At 35.8% G+C, this 22,669-nt stretch overlaps 2 protein-coding genes and 1 non-coding gene across 3 annotated transcripts; 1 reads left to right on the top strand and 2 right to left on the bottom strand.

Annotated features, from left to right (window-relative positions):
- The first annotated feature begins 12,851 nt into the window (after positions 1–12,851).
- Positions 12,852–15,980, top strand: LOC25486772 (receptor-like protein EIX1). The gene is made up of 2 exons (XM_024777035.2): positions 12,852–15,111; positions 15,199–15,980. The coding sequence occupies exons 1-2, from the start codon at positions 12,852–12,854 to the stop codon at positions 15,978–15,980; spliced, it is 3,042 nt and encodes a 1,013-aa protein (XP_024632803.2).
- A 3,405-nt stretch (positions 15,981–19,385) lies between these two features.
- On the bottom strand, positions 19,386–20,800 carry LOC25486771 (uncharacterized). Its single transcript, XR_005644121.1, has 2 exons — positions 20,618–20,800; positions 19,386–20,135 (listed from the first exon to the last, which is right to left on the bottom strand). It is a non-coding gene; the product is annotated as an uncharacterized protein (transcript).
- Positions 20,801–20,814: 14 nt separating this feature from the next.
- LOC120578320 (uncharacterized) lies at positions 20,815–22,410 on the bottom strand. The gene has a single exon (XM_039830998.1). The coding sequence runs from the start codon at positions 22,408–22,410 to the stop codon at positions 20,815–20,817; it is 1,596 nt and encodes a 531-aa protein (XP_039686932.1).
- Between the last annotated feature and the right edge of the window lie 259 nt (positions 22,411–22,669).

Below are 22,669 nucleotides of genomic sequence, written 5' to 3'. Positions count from 1 at the left end.
ACACTTGAGCCACCATTCCTAATAAACTTTAATACCTGCAAGTTACCCATACGAAGGACAACATTTTCAAGCAGAAGGGGTGAGATTCACAATCAATAATAATAATATATAATTCATCAAATGCACCTAACAACTTAAACTCCATCAATTAGTAATAATAATTCTTTTAACGACTCCTAAACCATATCATGTACTCATCATATCAACAGTCATGACTCGATATCATAAACAACATCATAACAACATCATTCAACATCATAATCATAATCATATAACATCATACTCATAATTCGTATACAACATGACAACTTCATAAGCAATGACATAAACAACGTAACAACATCATATTCATAGTTCATATACAACATAACAACATCATTAATTCGTATTAACATTCTCCACCAAGCACCTTATTAACAACTCATGAATATAGGACAACTTAGCAACTATACGTAACATCATCATTTCATAATAATAGTTATTCATCGAACATTCCATTAGCAATTCATGAATAAAAGACAACTTATCAACTTAACATAACCATCATCAAGTACATTTAACAACTCATAGATAACATCACATAATCATCATCACAACATTCATAATCATCATCATGTAACATCCTAACAACCTCATATTCAACACCATAAACAACCATCATAACATCGTAATCAATATCATAATAATATAAACAACAACATATATTCAACAATAATGTTCTTACTTCTTTAACTTTAGTAACACTTGCTAATTCAACCAACAACGACGACAACAACTTAATCAACAGCAACAACAACAAATCTCTCAAGAACAACGGCAACTACAATTATCCAATATATGTATATATTTCATAATCAACAATATCATCAATAATAGACATCAATTAAATCTAACACCCTGTCATAATAATAATTCATCAATATATAAGTATATCATCATTAACAACATCAACAACAAATGGTAATTAAAACCAACAACAACGACTCATGCAACAACCCGACTTCACCGCTAAGACTCATGCAGGACATGACAACTCCACTAAGACTCCTCAACAAATGCAACCATGCATGTGGTACCATATCAGAGCCGAAGCCCTCATCGTTAACATCGTTTTGAACAACATAGTGCTCCATCGTTTTGAACGACAAGGCGTTCCAGGACCGAAGTCCTCATCGTTTTTATGCTTATGCAACTGACTCCACTTGTGTATATCTACATACAACTCAACGACAAATGCATATGTACTTATATGACTTACCACCCTTTAATGCAACTGACTCCACTTGTGTATATCTACATACAACTCAACAACATCAACGACAACTACTACTCATCAATGCATATATGTAAATATGACTTCACCTCGACAATCCAATTAATAATACTTCAACCTTTGAAAAGAATTCAGCAACATGTATAATTTATTTAAATATAAATATACATCACAGTCAACAATAATCCATCATAATTGATCCAACGATTCCAGAAAATACACAATTAATCATCTCCAGATTCACTAAACTCAACAACGGCAACATAGGCAGCACATAAACATCTCAAGATATAACAATATCAAATGATAATCAATATCAACTTAAACATCTTATATAATCCACATAACGAATATATTTCACATTAACCAACATTACCCAACATTAGGTTAAATACTCTTAAACACCTTAATTTCACTCATATTACTTTTAGTTTTGAGCCTTGAAATTATTCCATAAGTTTTGAATTAACTTGGAAATGGTTGTGCTGAATTTTCATAAGATTTCCCTAAGACCTACTTGGAGTATTTTCATCATAACTCCTAAACCAAAAATCATTTTAGGGTCAAACCAAAGCCATTGGAAAGCTAACAAAATTATCTAAAACTTCCATGTTTACACCCAAGTCCAATTCAAAACAGAAACGTGTGAAAAAGACACAAGAACGCGAAATAAGGAATGCTGTCAAAAGGCATTTCGCTTAAGCGAACTACTTACAGTAGCTGTTCGCTTACATCTCGCTTCCGGCTCGCTTAAGGGAACAGTCATCGTTTCTGCATAATTTTTCACGGGTTTAACCCATTTTTCACCCCAAAACTCCCAATTTTGATCTCCCAATGCCCAAACATGTTTCCAAAGATTGTTTATAGGTTCATTATACAATTAGGCATCTAAAGGAACATAAAACATGCATCAACAACAACAATTCATCTCATTCTCACAATCTTGCAATTTCCCCAATTTTCCTCCAACAATCCTAACCTCTCCAAATTCGGATTACAGCAACATTATAATTCCTAAAATCAATCTGAATATGAATTCTAAGCATAATTAACATGAATCCTTACTCTTTTCTTCCAAAATCAGTATAGAACCCTAATTCCCAAATTCTTATTTTTCAAGAACAATTCTAATCAAAACAATTTTCAGAAACCATATATTATAATCATTGAAGGTTAGCCTCACCCTTACCTTAATTTAGAAGAAAACGCACGAACAATCTACAGCAAAAACGATCATCTCTTGCTCTAGCTCTAGCTCTCCCTTGTTCTTGGTTTCTCTGGTTTTTCTCCCAAACTTGTTTCACGTAAAACTGCTTCACCTTTTCTTTTCCTAACTCCCAAAACTATAACTTCCCCTTTTTCATTAAACTCCCTTAATTTTTATTAAATCCTAATTAACTCCCACACTCCAAAATAATTCTATTTCTCCACTTATTCTATTAAATAATGAAAATAACCATTTAATAAAATACACCACACCACAAAATCAACATAAATCATTTAAAATCATATAAAAGACTTTAAATCAATTAAAAATAATTAAATAACAATTAGGGCGTTACAACTCTACCCCCCTTAAAAGAATTTCGTCCTCGAAATTCAAAGCACACAAGAAAATGAATTCAATTATTGGTTAAATTTCTTAAACTATATATAGCCAAATAGAAACTTCAAACAAACCATACAAATCACATTAAAGTCAATCAATCAAACATGATCACATAATAAATATAACCATTAATCAGTAAACACAACGACAATCAAGACAACGTAAGACAGTATTACAACTGTTACTCAACAAGACACGACTCAACTACTTGGCCGGACGGACCAACCTGCTCTGATACCAATTGTAACACCCCGTTTTCCCAACATAAAAATTTCATAAATTAATCAGAGTAAAATACCTTAAACGAAATGTTACACTTCTTTTCTTAAAAATCACAAATGGAATAATTAGATAATTATCCTTCAAATTTCAACAACGTAATAATTAAAACTTTGCAGCGGAATTAATTTAACGACAATAAAAGCTTCAACAACATGTTCCAAAATTGATACATAAAGGAATGATAAACTTAGCAACAATTTCCCATCCCGTTACGTATCAGAGCCCTAAGACACTTGAGCCACCATTCCTAATAAACTTTAATACCTGCAAGTTACCCATACGAAGGACAACATTTTCAAGCAGAAGGGGTGAGATTCACAATCAATAATAATAATATATAATTCATCAAATGCACCTAACAACTTAAACTCCATCAATTAGTAATAATAATTCTTTTAACGACTCCTAAACCATATCATGTACTCATCATATCAACAGTCATGACTCGATATCATAAACAACATCATAACAACATCATTCAACATCATAATCATAATCATATAACATCATACTCATAATTCGTATACAACATGACAACTTCATAAGCAATGACATAAACAACGTAACAACATCATATTCATAGTTCATATACAACATAACAACATCATTAATTCGTATTAACATTCTCCACCAAGCACCTTATTAACAACTCATGAATATAGGACAACTTAGCAACTATACGTAACATCATCATTTCATAATAATAGTTATTCATCGAACATTCCATTAGCAATTCATGAATAAAAGACAACTTATCAACTTAACATAACCATCATCAAGTACATTTAACAACTCATAGATAACATCACATAATCATCATCACAACATTCATAATCATCATCATGTAACATCCTAACAACCTCATATTCAACACCATAAACAACCATCATAACATCGTAATCAATATCATAATAATATAAACAACAACATATATTCAACAATAATGTTCTTACTTCTTTAACTTTAGTAACACTTGCTAATTCAACCAACAACGACGACAACAACTTAATCAACAGCAACAACAACAAATCTCTCAAGAACAACGGCAACTACAATTATCCAATATATGTATATATTTCATAATCAACAATATCATCAATAATAGACATCAATTAAATCTAACACCCTGTCATAATAATAATTCATCAATATATAAGTATATCATCATTAACAACATCAACAACAAATGGTAATTAAAACCAACAACAACGACTCATGCAACAACCCGACTTCACCGCTAAGACTCATGCAGGACATGACAACTCCACTAAGACTCCTCAACAAATGCAACCATGCATGTGGTACCATATCAGAGCCGAAGCCCTCATCGTTAACATCGTTTTGAACAACATAGTGCTCCATCGTTTTGAACGACAAGGCGTTCCAGGACCGAAGTCCTCATCGTTTTTATGCTTATGCAACTGACTCCACTTGTGTATATCTACATACAACTCAACGACAAATGCATATGTACTTATATGACTTACCACCCTTTAATGCAACTGACTCCACTTGTGTATATCTACATACAACTCAACAACATCAACGACAACTACTACTCATCAATGCATATATGTAAATATGACTTCACCTCGACAATCCAATTAATAATACTTCAACCTTTGAAAAGAATTCAGCAACATGTATAATTTATTTAAATATAAATATACATCACAGTCAACAATAATCCATCATAATTGATCCAACGATTTCAGAAAATACACAATTAATCATCTCCAGATTCACTAAACTCAACAACGGCAACATAGGCAGCACATAAACATCTCAAGATATAACAATATCAAATGATAATCAATATCAACTTAAACATCTTATATAATCCACATAACGAATATATTTCACATTAACCAACATTACCCAACATTAGGTTAAATACTCTTAAACACCTTAATTTCACTCATATTACTTTTAGTTTTGAGCCTTGAAATTATTCCATAAGTTTTGAATTAACTTGGAAATGGTTGTGCTGAATTTTCATAAGATTTTCCTAAGACCTACTTGGAGTATTTTCATCATAACTCCTAAACCAAAAATCATTTTAGGGTCAAACCAAAGTCATTGGAAAGCTAACAAAATTATCTAAAACTTCCATGTTTACACCCAAGTCCAATTCAAAACAGAAACGTGTGAAAAAGACACAAGAACGCGAAATGCAGGTAATCAAGATTAGCTATGAAGTGAGTCGACTCTCTCACGTGTCGTCGTCTTAGGGTCGCTCTGATACGTAACGAGATGAGAATTTTGGTTGTTGCTTTCTGTTCCTTACGTATTTTTTTATGAAGTTTTATGAACATGTTATTTGAATAATTTTATGAGATTTTACATTGAGGCCTTTGTGCCAAGGTTGTTTTAAACGTTGAAATAATTTCTGCTGCAATAAGATTTAATTTGATGATTGACATAATTAGTAATTTTACTATATTCAGATTTGAAAGAAGTGTAGCATCCTTTTTAGTTGTTTTACTCTAATTTATGCAAAAAATTTCAAGTTGGGAAAACGGGGTGTTAGATCATGCTCTTGGAGTAATGGTATTTTGTATCCCTCTGTTTATAAGTATTGGCCTTAATTTGTTTTTGCCAAAGGGGGAGATTGTTGGGTATTTGTATTGGCTGCATTGTTGCTAAAACAAATATTCTTGTTCTGTAACTTAGAACCAAAGTTTCAACATGTATTTAGGCGTCTTTGGAAGATGTTGGATGTGATGCTTCAACATCCTGTCACGGTTCAATGTGCCTGAGTTCTCAACTGTTTGTACGCGCGCCCTTTATTGTTTAAGGAAACAATATTTCCTTAACTTATTGATCAAGCAACGTGCATATCATATAAGAATCAGTTGTAGAATATTTCTAAAGTGTATTTTATATTTTAGGAAATATTTAATATTGTTTGGAACGATCCTATAAATGTTCCAACATTTTAGGACTTTCTAGATTTGTTTCTGATTCTTGTTTTGTAGATTAAGCTGAAACGATCTGCATTGTTACTGAAGCCCAACGTATTATTTAGCCCAAGCTGCTTCAGTACATATAGAAGAGTTGAAGACCTAATTGCACATTCAAGCCGTCATTCTAAAAGTTAGATTTTTAGGGTTTGAGTCTTCATGTATTCTGCTCTTGTATCGTTTGTGATGCAAGTTTAGAATCTACTGTGTATTCTTTCTTGTATCGTCTGTGGTACTTGTTAGGACTGTTTGTGAGTATTGATTACTCTTTGTACTACACCGAAGTTGTGAAACAAGGTGTTAGTTGTTTGTGTTGGAAAGTAACTTCTATTTTGTTTTGGTTTAGGTCTGATAGGTCACTGGGGCAGTGACTGACCATTACGATAGTGAGATGGGATCTCAGATCTAGGAGTTCCTAGGTTGAAGTCTATACGGGTAGGTCCTAGGTCATATAGTGTAAACGAGGAGTTTGTTGAGAACTATTGAATAAGGACTACACTAGTGGATTTCCTTCCTGGCTTGGTAGCCCCCAGAGTAGTTGTGTTTGTCACCGAACTGGGTCAACAAACTCATTGTGTTCTTTACTTTCCTGTCTTTTATTTTCTTGTTTTTATTTCTGTTTATCGCGTGATGTTGAAACATTAATCGTAACATTGCAAACACTGAAACATCATACAAAACTAATTAAAACAAGTGTGCTAGAATTTCATCTAGTGTGTATGCGAATTGTGTCCCGTTTCCCTATGGAAAACTCTTATTTATACTAAGTAACTGCCTATACAGAAACCGTCGGATGTAACCGCTAAAAATTACCTAGGTATCATTTGAATTTCAAATAATATCTCTTCGACAGTAACTGCTTTTGGCTCGTCTATCTGGTACCAACTTCTCTTCGATGTTCTGCTTGCTTGTTGAAGCCTCTCCATCGAACGGCGAAATCTCTTCATGTTCACGAACCTGGTTCAGCTTATGAGTCGAACTCGATCAGACTTCTCCAAAACTTGAGTCGAACTTGATTGCCTGTATTTATTGTAGCCTGTCGAAAATACAGGCTAACATCACCACACTCCAAAAGTAAGAATATACCATTTTAACCAAGCAAGTTTCAATCGAAGCTCACTTATGCAGAAAAAGGTGTCGAGAAGAAGAAGAGGTTGATTGAGCTTCGATTTATACTCATTGCAACTTATGTATCACATTTCATTCATGTGAGCTTCGATTGAGTGAGAATCAGAGAAGAAGAGGTGGATTAGATTGAAATTGAAATGAAATTAGGGTTTAGAAAAGGGTTTTTTGTGTGAAAATGAATTTTTGTGTGAGAATTGAGAACTGATATGATTAATTGAGATGTAATGGTTCGGTTTAGTTAATTAAGTTTGGTTTGGTTTAGTTAACCGTTCGGTTCAGTTAATAAATTGTTCTTAAAATAACGGATCGGTTCAATAACCAATGTAATGGTTCAATTAATTTTAGTTTGGTTCGGTTCGGTTCAGTTTTTTGATATTTTTGTCCACTTCTACTTACGGGGATATATTCCCTTTTTCTAGTGCTGGAATAAGAATTATTTTATTTTATTAACACACTAATTTATTAAAAAGAGGCTAAAACTTAATAGTACAACGAGCACCAGCAACCAAATATATAAAAGGCTAGCTAAACCAAACTTGAAAACAGGACACTAAGCATAGAACAAAGGAAACAAACTTCCTAAAGCAGAGGAAATCTTGGCAACGTTAATAGCAGGATTGGAGAATTGGTGCGTTCAAAATTTGTACATCCTAATTAAGGCTCAATTGGTATGTGTGGTATTCCTGGGATCTCAATTGCTGGTGCAACAGGTCGCATTGGACCTTGTGGTAGTTTTCTGTGTCTAGGTCGCTGTTTGTTGAGAGCAACAGATTTTTGTGGATGAGTTGTTGGTGGCTGGTAAATGATCGGTCCATCGGTTTGGGCATGTATTTGATAATTTGGATTCCCTGCAATATTGGTAAGAGTAATAATTGCAATAAACACAACTAGCACGGACAAATGATGATAATAATAAGACATCTCTCCACCCTTCTTATGTATGACTCAAATAATTACTAGTGTAGGGGTGTATACTAGCTTTAGAGTTTAGGTAGTCTCTTTTGGGTGTGAGTCTATATATATTGTGAATGGTGAACGCGTAGTGCTTTAATATTTTCAACGTACGTGTTCAACTAACGTTACTCACTTCACCCAAAGACTTTGGTGTGGCATGATTTGTAAAAGTCTCAAAGCTTTTTACACGGCAATGCATGGAAAATAAGCTTAGAAACTTGTCATTAATCACGATTCCTTCATCACTATACTAGTCTGATCTAAATAATTATATAAGACTTTCATGTCTCTCACCGTGTATGAGTAATATTTTTTTTGTGGTGATCAAGGTTCGAACTCCGAACCTTGCATATTTTATGTATTGTCTATATCAACTGAGCTAAGCTTACGAAGACTGTATGAGTAATCTATACCACTAGGTTAAGAAGTACCACACACATATACTATTATGGAAGTGACAACAGCTTAATATTTCCTACTTCTTTTCTCTCAATTTTTGTCATCCTATTCAGCCATTTTTTTTTTCTTTTTAAATTTCCTTTTGGGTCAGATGATTATTTACGAGAGTAATCAGAAAACGATTATCATGTACGACGTTTTTGGATTGTCTTATTTTTTAATTTATTAAAAATCATTTATGCAAATAAATGAATTTTTATGTTAATTTATAAGTTTTCATTAACAAAAATTATAGAGTTAAATATTTTTTTGGCCTTATAAATATATAAATTTTTTGTTTTAGTCTCTTTAAAAAATTTCTTCAGCTTTTAGTCCCTATAAAATTTCCGATCCCCGGTTTTTGTGGATCAGTTGTAGGTGGCTGGTAAATAATCGGTCCATCGGTTGGAGCATGTATTTGACACTTTGGATTCCCTGCAATATTGGTAAGAGTGGTAATTGTAACAAACAAAACTAGCACCGCTAAATGATGATGATAATTGATAGTACCTGATCAGAAGGTAACTGTCGGTGTTTTGAATGCGGTGGTTTTAGTGGTGGTGAAATTCGCCAAATTGCTTCTTAGAGCGGATGGGGGGGTGTGTACCTGCAGGCACTCTGACGCTCAAGTAAGTAGAGATCAGAGAGAGTGAGGGTTTAGAGGAAGAGATAGATTCTACCTTGGGGACTGTTGTGAGTCCCCTATTTATAGAGGTGGAAGGCTGTAGAGCCGTTGTAATGGCACACCTGGCTCTAGCGGTTACGAAATCGTGGGAAGTGTAACCGCCATAGAGTTTATTGCGGGAACGTGCAGAGAGACGTTGTGGTTCTTTTGAACCAGTCACTTTCGCTCCGTGCACCCCCCTTGCTTGGAAGGGGTGTGTTGCAAGTAACTTTACCAAACATGGTGTTTGGGCTTTGGATTGTATTGGGCCTAGGTAAATGGGCCAAAGGTCCTTTTGGCCGGTCCAGAACATTAGCCCCCCAAGTCGTTGCTCTTGATGAAGAGTGATGACTTAAGTGCGGGCATATTTGGTTGTTCTTGGCTGGCTATACAAGGAAGTTCGCTTTGTGAGTCGTATGCTTGAAAGTTACCGATCCCGTTGGGCGGACATGATGATCTTCTGAACCAATGAATTGTTAAGAGCGAAGATTAAGAATGTCATGAGGATTGTGCGGGCGCGTGAAGGGGTGCGCTCGCTATCCCTTGGTATTTTCTTGCTCTTTGACCAAATCAGTTCGCTAGTGGAAAAGGTCGTGCTGGGCATGTGGGCGCTCGGTTGGCTTAAGTCGGAGGAAAGATTCTCTCTTCTGGAAGTTTGGTCGATTGTCATTCCACAATTAATGCCCACGTCTTTGAGGGGAAAGGTTGAGGAGACATGACCTTTGGTTTTTGAGTGACACGTGTAAAGGCTATTGCGGTACTTGAGTGCCTATAGCTTGCAGGGTGTTCTTGGTTTGTGTTTCCAAGGTGTCAGCATCACCGTTGATTCGATCCTGACGTTTAGAGAACTACTTCGAAGGATCAGGGCCCTTGGATGGATGACTCGGTTTGATCAGGACCGTAGAAGTGATTACTCGAAGTGATAGTTGCATGTGGAGGGTTGCAGCGGATTGTGCCTCGCTACCTTTGAGAGGTTTTGTGAAACAAGTATAAATAGTTCAAACGTTGTTTGGAACATCACTGCATTTCATTTTCTCAAAGACTTTAGAGATGTTTTTCTTTTTCTGTTTTGCAGACAAGATGAAAGACTTGGGAGTCTATGTGAACGCGGCCCATAAGAAGCTATCCTCCAAGAAGTGTTTACTCGAAGTGATAGCTGGCTCTGGAGTTCGCTCGACCTCTGACCAGTGGTGGACTTGGAAGGTGAGGACCCTCCCGAGGAGTTGGTGCAAGATCCTGCGAAGAAGCAGAAGGTGAGGACACCTTCTAAGCACCCGGTCACGCCTATCAGAGAAGTTCCCATTCGCTCTGAGAGAGGAGTCTTCCTCCAGCTTCCGAAGGTTTGGTCCAAGCCGGATCAGTGCGGGCCCCACTCCACCCTTTTCCTGGATGATTCCGAGTTGCGGATTATTCAGGACCTTGCGGATTATTGAGGGCCCTGAACAATGTCTCGCTGGAATATGAAGTCCGGGCTAATGCATTGGCGCAAGAGAGGGATGCTCTGACTGCTAAGGTCGCTGCTCTTGAAGAGGATCAAAGGAGCAAGAGGTTGGTGGATGAGGAGCGTGACCGCCAACTCGTTGCTATGGAGGGTCAGTTGGCGGAGGCTCGGACCGCTCTTGAGCAAGCGTTTGGTTCTTCCAAGAAACTGGCTGAGGCGAATGCGTCTTTGGAGGAAACTCTGAAGAAGGCGGACCTCCCTGGGGAGGATGAGACGGAAGACACTGCTGTCTTAGAGGCGTGCCGATCTTGTGGACAAGATTGCTGAGCTGGAAGGAAGCTTGGTGGACGACGTCAAGCTTGGCTTTGATCAAGCGTTGGCTGTAACGCCCTAGTCGTTATTTTATTTATTTTGGATTTATTTAGAGTCTGTTATGTGATTTTAAATAATATTTGTGATTTATGTGGTGTGCATTATTTTATTATATAGTTTATTTTAATAATAATTAGAATAAGTGGGAAATTAATATTATTTTGGAGGTTGAGTAGTTAATTAGGATTTAATAGAATTAAGGGGGAGTAAATGAAATAAGGGGAGTTATATTTTGCGGAGTTAGGAAAAGAAAGAGTGAGAACTGCTTTTACGTGAAACCAAGCTTTTGGGAGAAAAAGGAGAGAAGAGCAAGTAGAGCCAAGGAAACCGATTTGTTGTACATTTCTTTCTGCAAAACTAAGGTAAGGGTGAAGTTTATTTCAATAGTGTAGTTGATAAATTCTGATTTTGATTTTAACAGATTTATGTGAGAATTGGGAATTTTGGGGTTTTTGATGAATTCTAGGTTTTTGGGTGAATTGAGTGTAGAAATTGTTGTTCTGATGTTAGAAATAGGTTCTGAGTGCATACAGCAAGTTATTTCACATCTGCAAACTAATTTCGGGAGTGAAAGTGAGAAAATTGGATTTTCGTGGAAAAACCTGCATTATGGTCAACTTGATATTCATCGCTCGCCTAGGCGAGTAGACTTTCCCGCCTCGTGAGTGAGCAACTTCATGGCTCGCATTGCGAGCAAAACCACTCGCCATGGCGAGTATGTACCTGAGAGATCATGATTTTGAAGTGTTGTTATAAGCTGTAAAATGGATAGTTTTAAGTGCTTAGATGATTTTAGAGAGGTCTGGGACAATTTTTAGATTAAAAATATGAATAGGGAACTTAAAAATGAAGATTTAGTGAGAAAAATGTCAAAACTCCCGAGAGCACCTGTTATGAGTTCACCTTGAGTTCGCCACGGCGAGCAGCCTTTTTCTTGTGCTCGCCATAGCGAGTAGATGTACTTGCGAGGCGAGTTGCCCAGTTTTCAGAGTTGTTTGTTATTTAATTGTATAACGTTGAATGATATTAATGTCTAAGCATGATTATTATAAATGGTGCATTTTTCTGGAATGATTGGATTAATTATAATGATATGTTGTTGACTGGGATGTATGATTTATTTAATTGAATTATACTTGTTGAGGAATCATGGAGTCATAAGTCATATATACATATATGCATTGTCAAGTTGTATGTAGATATACACAAGTGGAGTTAGTTGCATAAGCACAAAAGTGGGAGGGCTCTGGCCCTGGAACGCCTCGTCGTTCAAAGCGGTGGAACACTTTGTTGTTCAAAGCGGTGATTAGCGGTGAGGACTTATGTCCTGAATGAATGCTTTAACCATTCAATTAGCGGTGAGAGCTCCGGCCCTGAATATGGTACCACATGCATGAGCATTGTAGAGGAATCTTAGTGGAGTTGTTGAGTGTTGCATGATATGGAAAAAGGATGTTTATCTATATTTTTACCTATAAATGGGATGAGATTAATTTTTTTTATTTTTAATTTTTTACAATTAGAAGTGGGTAACAACCCAGCCAAAAATGACATGACATGTCTTTATAAAACTTGACTGAAGGGAACATGGTATGAACGTAGTCTGAACACGAACATGGCTCATTGTAACAACAAAATAACACGAGATGCCCTATTTAAGTTGTGTTGGTTGAGTCCCCGTTGTGCCCACCCAACTTACAGCGTTGCTTCATTCACTTCCCTCAAATATGCATAGAAACCAAAGTTATGCTTTTGTTGTTGTTTCCCTTTTGAGCACATGTTTCATGTTACTATGTTCTAGTAGCCATTCATCATTTGGTTGCATAGAACAAGAGAGGCAAGCACTTCTTGAACTCAAAGGAAGCTTTAATGATACATCATTAAGACTTTCCTCTTGGGAAGGAAATGAATGTTGTAAATGGAAAGGTATAAGTTGCAGCAACATTACAGGTCATGTTGTTAAAATTGACCTTAGGAATCCATGCTACCCACAACGAAGAAAACAGTATCAATCAAACTGTTCCTTCCCAAATTATGAGCTTAAAGCTCCAGAAATCCATCCATCTCTTTCAAATTTTAAACGTCTTAGTCATTTAGACCTTAGTGGAAACAATTTCAATTCAAGTCCAATACCAACGTTTATCCATTTCATGAATCAGTTACAATTCCTTTCTATCTCTGATTCCCATTTGAGTGGGATGATCCCAAATAGCCTTGGAAACCTCACAAAATTGACCTTTCTTGATCTCAGTTTAAATTCTTATTTACACTCTGATGATGTGTATTGGGTTTCAAAACTTTCATTGCTCCAAAACCTTTATCTGAGTGATGTTTTTCTTGGGAGGGCACAAAATTTATTCAAGGTACTTGCCATGCTTCCTTCTTTGCTAGAATTAGAATTGAAGAACTGTAGCATAACCAAGATGCACAGTCATGATCATCAACTTGTTAGTTACACAAATTTTTCTAGTATTAAGTCACTCAATCTTGCAGATAATAGACTTGATGGTCCAGATCTGAATGCTTTTAGAAACATGACTTCAATTGAAATTATTTACCTTTCTAACAATAGTCTTAGTTCAGTTCCAATTTGGTTGAGTAATTGTGCCAAACTTGACTATCTTTATCTTGGAAGCAATGCTCTTAATGGTTCTGTTCCATCAGCTCTTCGAAATTTGACTTCCTTGAGATTGCTTGACCTTTCCCAAAACAACATTGAATCTGTTCCGCAATGGTTAGATGGGTTAGAGAGTCTTTTGTACCTCAATATTTCATGGAATCATGTGAACCATATTGAGGGTTCTATACCAGCAATGCTAGGAAATATGTGTCAGCTTCTGTCACTAGATTTGTCTGGAAACCGACTTCAAGGAGATGCACTCATCGGTAATTTACAATCTGCAAGATGTAATGGATCTGGTTTAGAGGAACTTGACATGACCAACAACAATTTCAATCATCAACTGCCGACATGGTTGGGGCAACTTGAAAATATGGTAATCCTCACACTTCAATCCAGTTTTTTCCATGGTCCTATTCCAAATATTTTGGGAAAATTGTCAAATTTGAAATATTTAACCCTTGGTAACAATTACTTGAATGGAACTATTCCAAACTCTGTAGGAAAACTGGGAAATCTAATCCACTTGGACCTATCTAATAACCACTTGTTTGGGGGTCTTCCTTGTAGTATAACAGCACTTGTCAATCTAAAGTATTTGATTCTGAACAATAATAATTTAACCGGATATCTTCCTAATTGTATTGGACAATTCATCAGTCTAAACACCTTGATTATTTCTTCTAATCATTTTTATGGTGTCATTCCTAGGAGTCTTGAGCAATTAGTCAGCCTTGAAAACCTTGATGTGTCAGAAAACTTTCTGAATGGCACAATCCCACAAAATATTGGTCGACTTTCAAAATTGCACACCCTTTACCTTTGTCAAAATAATTTTCAAGGGAAATTTCCCGATAGTTTCGGTCAACTTTTGAACCTGCGCAATTTAGACTTGTCTCTCAACCATTTGAAATGCATGTTTTCTGAAATAAAATTTCCCAAGTCACTAGCCTATGTGAACCGCACCAATAACCAAATCACTGGATCCCTTCCCGAAAATATTGCTCATAGATTACCCAATCTTACTCACTTGCTTCTTGGAGACAACCTCATAAATGATTCCATTCCAAACTCAATGTGCAAAATCAACTCTCTGTACAATCTTGACCTTTCAGGGAACAAGTTAGTTGGCAACATTCCTGATTGTTGGAATTCAACTCAAAGATTGAATGAGATAAACCTTTCATCAAACAAATTATCAGGTGTTATTCCAAGCTCGTTCGGTCATCTTTCAACTTTGGTATGGTTACATTTGAATAATAACAGTCTTCATGGGGACTTTCCATCATTGTTGAGGAATTTAAAGCAACTGTTAATCTTAGATATTGGAGATAATCAATTGTCAGGGACTATACCTTCGTGGATAGGTGACATTTTCTCCTTAATGCAGATTCTAAGGTTAAGACAAAACAAGTTCTAAGGTAACATTGCAACACATCTTTGCAAACTTTCAGCTTTGCAAATCTTGGACCTGTCTAACAACATGTTGATGGGGTCAATCCCTCAATGCATTGGAAATCTAATAGCAATGGTTCAAGGAAGTAAACCATCCGTTTACTTAGCTCCTGGTGAGCCGAAGTATATTGAATGGTATGAACAAGATGTCAGCCAGGTCATTAAAGGAAGAGAAGATCACTATACAAGAAATCTGAAATTTGTGGCCAATTTGGATTTATCAAACAACAATTTGAGTGGACCTATTCCTAAAGAAATAACTCTTCTTACTGCTTTACGAGGCCTAAATCTGTCACATAATCATTTGTCAGGGGAAATTCCTACAACCATAGGAGACATGAAGTTACTTGAATCTTTGGATTTCTCTCATGATCAACTTTCAAGCTCGATTCCAAACACCATGTCTAGTTTAACTTTTCTAGCTCACCTAAACTTGTCCTACAACAATCTTTCAGGACCAGTTCCACAAGGAAACCAATTTTTTACACTTAATATTGATCCATCGATATATGATGGAAACAAATTTCTTTGTGGTGCACCATTGTCTAATCATTGTGATGCTGATGACAGAGATGAAAGTGGAGATGATGATGATGGTGATGGTAAACAAAATAGGAGTGAGAAATTGTGGTTTTACTTTGTGGTAGCACTTGGATTTGCTACTGGCTTTTGGGTTTTTATTGGAGTTTTCTTGTTGAAGAAGGGTTGGAGGTTTGCTTACTTCAAATTCATTGAAGAGGCAGTGCACAGGATAAATGTGACATTAAGAAGCGAAACATGATTGTCTTTATACGAGTAGTTTGAATGCTCCTGCGAATATTTCAAGAGTCACATATTGGATAGAATCAAGAAATGCATTGGTCAATCATTTTCCTACTCAGCAAATTAAATAAAACTAAGATTGTAATAAACACAAGGAAAAGGTAAAAGGATTACAGTCTTCGTGAGTTGTGATCTCTAAGCTTGCCTTTTACCTTGTTTTCTGCATTGTTATAGTATAAACAACCCTATACATGTTTATAAAAATCAATAATTTATAGTGCGGTTAAACGTAGTTTTTTTTTTTTTTAATTCAAATTCACTCATTAAGAAGACAGAACAGAAGCAAACAAGGAACCATACCATAGGATTGTAGGAATTCCCCTCCCAAGTACGAGACCCCAATGTTTAGGAAGCCTGAGCAAGCTCATGCGCAGCCTTATTTCAGACACGACTAATAAAAAAAACAGAAACATCAGCCATATTGGCATACAATTCGTGACAGTCCCGAATAAAAGGGGCAATACTAGATAAGACAGATAAAATTGAGGATGTGAGAATCCATTCTTATGAATTGAGCATGTGAGAATCCATATTGGCATACACGTGCTTATGTCTAGCTTTGAGATTCAAAAATTGAGCATGTGAGAATCCATTCTTATGAATGTTGGGATCGAAGAGATGAAGATGAGCTCCATAGGAGAAGTAGGCTTGATAGGTTGAAACATAGGAAAAACCCGTAGAATTCATATTGAATTATACTGAGAAAGGTATTAAAATGAGTACATCCTAACCAATTGTGTAACTAACTCATAACTAATCCTAATTAACCAACTAATTCTAACTATTTAACATCCATCATTTTGAAACAAAACGTTATGATACTTTCTCAATCATGATGGCTGTCAATCGATAAAATTGAAACAAAGAATTCTATTTTAAAAAGAAGTTAACATCTCCAAAAGAATGGGCTATTTTTACTATTTTTTCAAACCCCATCTCCAAGTCCTTAAGGGTGTGTTTGGATGGAGGGTTTAGGAGGGGAAGGGAGGGGAGGGTTCACTTTTCATTTTTAAACTACGGACACTATGAAATGTCTTTTAAAAAGTTAACATATTAACATGATAAACGATAATATAATACTTCAATCACACTTGATTTATTTTTGAAAAACATGTTATATAGTCCGTAGTTTAAAAAAGAAAACTAAACCCTCCCCTCCTAAACCCTCGATCCAAACACACCCTAACTGTCACAAATGTAGGCTTGCCAATCACCATCCCGAATCTTCACATATTCATAACCATGATCCATGTTCTTTCATCATTCAAGTCATACATAACATATTTAACATTAATCAATCAGAACAGAAGCAACAAAACTTACTTGAAATATGACTGAGTAAATGAATCAACTTCCTCTTGTCTTGGGAGTATGATAACAACATAAAAACGTGAAAATTGATTCTTCAGTTTCTGAACTCTGCAACAGAAAATTCAAATCAGACATAAATACTACATAAACATAACCCCTAGAATTATAAATGATTCCAAAACAACAACCAAGTAACCTGTTGAATATCGGAGCCACATTGTTGCAGTCTCAGTTTGTCACAAAAATGAAGGCCACAGATAAACCGCCACAATTGAAAATAAAAGTTCTACAAAGAAAATCCTATTTTCGTGGTGAACCAGCATTTAGAAGGAACAAAAAATAATAGGGAAGGAAACAGGAAATTACCGGAGCAATTGGAACGAAATTAAGTCGAAAGGAATTAGCAGAGAGGAAAGTGGAGATAAAATCAATGAAGGATGGACGTTGATCCTCTTTACATAGAGTAGAAAATTAAAATTAAAACAGCATATCTAAGAAGCTAATGGATTAAGAGAAAGATAGAAGCATAATTGAGCTTATTTGAGCTTATCTAGTGACTTAAGCACTTGAGAGACTGTTTTTGAGTGCTTACAAAAACAGTTTATAACTCATGCATAAGTTGTTTTCAGCTCATTTATGCAAGCACTCCAAAGATAGCTTTTGAAAACAACAAAGTTCATACGAAAATAATTTAAATTCATTTTATCTTTTGATATAAAAATAGCTTATACATAAGTGTTTATCATCATAAACGCTTACCCGTTCAAAAAACTAAACATCAGTTTTAAGAAACTGAACCAAAAGAGATGAGAAAATAGAAATAAAATTGTGATTATGCAATGTGTTAGTTATCGGTTAATTAAGAGAAATAGTTACCGGAGAATGAGGTTGTCGAACCTCTGTGCGATATATTCATGCGTTGAGTGAATCAAAGAGTGAAGTGTGTCTCAGAGAATGAAGAAAAATAAGATGAATAATAAGCTTTGTTTCCACCGGCGAAAGGAAGATCTTCGTTTCCCGCTACAAATAGGCAAAATATTTAATCTGTGAAATGTAATTTAAATTCAAATTCAAATTTAAACCTAGATCTAAGATGCCCCCTACTTCAAAATTGATAAAGTATCGGCATCGGATACGAATCATGTACTAATGCATGTAGTATGATACTCCCCAATACATATCGGGAGGGTATCAAGTGAGAGAAATGATTAAATTTTATTTAAAATAAATAAATTGTTCCATACATTTAAGATATTTTCAATTACACGAGAGATGCAGCGGTGGAAACTTATACATCTAGGATACATGATTTTCTATTATTTTGTTTTCGTTTTTCTTAATAAAAAAAAGGGAGAAAACATAATTTTTCTAATTTCAATTATTCTCTTCGAAAAATATAACAAAAATATAAAATCATTATAATATATACATTAGGTAATGATATGTTGACCAATAATGATGTTCTCTTTTTGAGATATACTTAAAAGTGATAGTTGAAAAGTTAATATATGTAGATAAAAAATTAGCCAATATATGGTTAAAAAAATTAGTCAACATAATTCATTTTTTATTAAATTAATTTGGCCGTTTAAAATTTTCTTGTATCACTACAAGAAATATTGGATTTTCCTAGGGAAATATTTCTCGGAAAACACGCTTTTTTCGTAGGAAAACACGGATTTTCGAGAAATTACTGAGGAAACAAGTTGTAGGAAATTTTAGATCTATTCCTACGAGATTTCCGAGGAATTTCCGAGGAAATACTTTTTCCGACGGAAAGTTTGGTAGGAAAACATTTTTGCAGTCTGCCACATCTGACACACGCTTTCCGACGAAAATTTTGTAGGAAAAATTAATAATTAAAAATTATACACGTTTTCCTATGAAACTTTCCTAGGAAACAATCATATTTTAAAAAAAAAAATTAGAACCAAATTTTGATTTCGAAAAAGGCGCTAAATAATTCAAATGAGGTGCCAAAATATTTGGCGCCAAAATATCATAAAAAATCAAATTTAAAAAAAAAACGAAAAATAAAAAAAGTGCGCCAAAATTTGAAAATAACCCAAATTTTTTGATAATTTGTTTCCTACAAAACATGTCATGTTGATAAATAATTACATAAAACAAAATTCATATATGCAAGTTAAATTTTCTTTGACAGTAACCACCTAAAACACCCCAAAAGTGCCCAAAATCCCTAACCAAAAAACAGCAACTGAAAAGAATATAAATTACTCGTTATGATCATCATCCCTCTCCTCGTCCTCGTCCTCATCATCATGATCATCATCATCATCATTGTCGTCGTCATATGTTCGGTCTTCTTGAACCAACGGTGATGATTGACTCGATGGCGACGATGATTCCGATGTTTTCCTACTCTTCATGCCACCCATACTTTTTGTAACCATCCTTTTGAGTTTTCTCATTTCCTATGCTTGTTTGGCTAGCAATTCCCTTAACTCATTCTCCGATTCTTCTTTCTTTGCCAACGCCTCCTTTTGAGATTGCAATTCCTGGTTCATTCGTTGTATCATTGCTTGCATCTCAAGAGGCAGCTCTGTAGAACGAGATGAGGACTCTGGTGGAGGAGGAACATAGAACAAATCTCCATGTACCACATTGCCAGCTAATGGCCCAAGACCGTACATTCTACCCTTTCTTTCTTTTCCTCCATCCGGTCTTCCTTTTTCTGCAGCCTTCGCCCATAATTGAAGTTTAATGGGGAAGGAATTTCCGGATACGATGGAATCTCAAGATTCTCCTTCAAAAACTCCGCTGCATTCGTGCGATAAGCTGCCTATAAAGTAAAGTAATCAATAATAAATTCAAAACCGAAAAAAATAACAAATACACAGCAGCAGCAAGCTATCAACACCAAAACAGAAAAGCCACATACAGAAAATGGATCACCTAAAAAACTCACTCCCTAACCACTGTCAGTAACTAAACAGCATGCCATTGATATCGTGTTCGTCTTTCGGCTAGTACACGTAATAATAATCATTTCCTTTTTTAATAAACCATTGATATCAGCATGAAATGCAATAATATTTTGATAACTAACATACTTATTAGGCTCTTCTTAGCAGGTAGGTACTTTGGCATCGTTAGCATGATACTATATATGTAACAGAAGCTGTAGAAGACCTTTTGATGTATAAACTAAAGATCCAGCTAGTACAATTCAATTCACTAAAGATCAAGCTATAAACCATATGACCGACACACGACCCACATCCTTTGAACACAGCAGAGAACATAAAATTATTAAGAATTTACCTGGGTATTGCTAGCTCGAGCATCAACATACCGACCAAGATTTTGACTGAAACGAGTTACATCATGGATCTCTTCCGGATAAGGAACTCTACCCAATCTATTTCGCTAATTGTACACACAAATATTAACCAATTAGAACATTTGGCAAATTTAATATATACATATATATAAAAATATAAATAGTTAAATATATATTTTTACCAATGCAATGGCAAGTCCATTCTAGCCTTCTCATTATCTTTTGATTTACCAGAGACATTCATCACCGTGTGAATTATATTGTCACAAAAGTTCTTTTCAATGTGCATAACATCAAAATTATGTCTCAATAAATTATCTTTCCAGTAAGGGAGATCCCAGAAGATACTTCTTTTGGTCCAATGGTGCTCGTTACCGTATTGTGGGTGTCTGACTCTTTTGCCAACATCTGTGAACTTCAAAAGTCCTAGTTCATTGACTCTACGGTATACTTCCTCTGATGATGTCCTAGGAGGCGGGCCATCTTTTTCTGTTTTTCCTTTAGTAAACAAATTCCTCTTCTTACGAAATTCATGTGTCGCTGGTAAAAACGGACGATGACAGTCAAACCACGAATGCTTTCTTCCGTGGTGCAACCATATGGCCTTTGTGTGTTCCATGCAATGTGGACAAGCCAATCTTCCATGTGTCGACCATCCAGACAACATTCCATATGCAGGAAAGTCGTTAATAGTCCACATCAAAGCTGCCCTCATTCTAAAAAATTTCTTCCTTGCAATATCATATGTCGATACACCGTTCCACAATCTATTCAAATCATCAATTAAGGGTTGTAGATACACATCTATACCATCTAAGGGGCTCGTAGGTCCAGGTACAATACAACTCAAAAACAAATAAGGCTTTGACATGCACATCTCAGGAAGAAGATTATACGGGGTAAGAAGAATTGGCCAACAAGAATAAGGCGTTGGTGATGCTTGGATATACGGAATAAATCCATCAGAGCATAATCCAAGCCTCACATTACGTGGATCTTCTGCAAAATCACGATGTACTTGATCAAAGTGCTTCCATGCCACCCCGTCACAAGGATGTCGCATCACACCTGAATTAGTTTTATTGTAATAATGCCACGTCATTTTTTCGGCCGTGTGAGTTGATGCAAACAATCTCTGCAATCTTGGTATTATTGGCAGATAAAACATTGACTTGACTGAGACTCGTTTCTTCTTCTTAGAACCGGCATCATCACATACTTCATACCTCGGTGCATTGCAAAATTTACACGCCACCAACGCCCCATCATTTTTACCAAATTCGTTGTCGTAAAACAACATGCACCCATTAACGCAACAGTCAATAGTTTTAACTTCCAATCCCAACTTCTCCACCAACTTTTGAGCCTCATAAAAACTCAAGGGCAAATTGTCCTTTACAGGAGTTGCGTCCCTCATGATATCTGTATAACACTCCGAGCCTTCTTCGGCTACACTCCAATCTGATGCGGCAGCTAAAAGCCTCACACTCATGGATAGCTTAGAATCAGACCACCCTTCAAACAACGACTTGTTTACTTCTTGCATCATCTTGTAAAACTTCAACGCTTTCTCATTCGGGATTGTTTCCTCTTCACCACCCTCGTTGTAAGACAGGTTCACCCCAAGTGCATCACCAACCATATCTTCCATCACGCCAAAGTTTTCACACTCCATACGCGCCTCACTCCTTGAAGCGTGCATATTAACATCAGACTCGGTATTATTTGTAGGTTCTTGTTCATCGTGATAAATCCACACATAATAATTCTCCATAAAACCAAGGTCCTTTAAATGGTTTAGAACATCTTTTGGGCTCCGAATCAACCTACACGTACATTTAACACATGGACATCTTATCCCTCCCTCCAATTAAAAGGCATCTTGCGCCATGGCGTAAGCAACAAAATCACGAACTCCATCCACAAAAGCTGCCTTAAGTTTCCTTTTCCTCGGATATTTTCTATCGTACATCCAACTACGATGGAAAATATGTTGATCCATTTTTCGCGTCGCTGCAGTTGACTCAAATTAG

This window comes from Medicago truncatula, chromosome 2 (assembly GCF_003473485.1).
Source record: "Medicago truncatula cultivar Jemalong A17 chromosome 2, MtrunA17r5.0-ANR, whole genome shotgun sequence".
In the NCBI taxonomy this organism is placed as follows: domain Eukaryota; kingdom Viridiplantae; phylum Streptophyta; class Magnoliopsida; order Fabales; family Fabaceae; genus Medicago; species Medicago truncatula.
This window is presented reverse-complemented; position numbering and strand designations above follow the sequence as displayed.

Coding starts and splice junctions, on each gene's coding strand:
- LOC25486772 (XM_024777035.2), top strand. CDS start 12,852: ATGCATAGAAACCAAAGTTATGCTTTTGTTGTTGTTTCCCTTTTGAGC. Junction 15,112..15,198: donor GACTATACCTTCGTGGATAG/GTGACATTTTCT, acceptor GCAAACTTTCAG/CTTTGCAAATCTTGGACCTG.
- LOC120578320 (XM_039830998.1), bottom strand. CDS start 22,410: ATGGAGAATTATTATGTGTGGATTTATCACGATGAACAAGAACCTACA.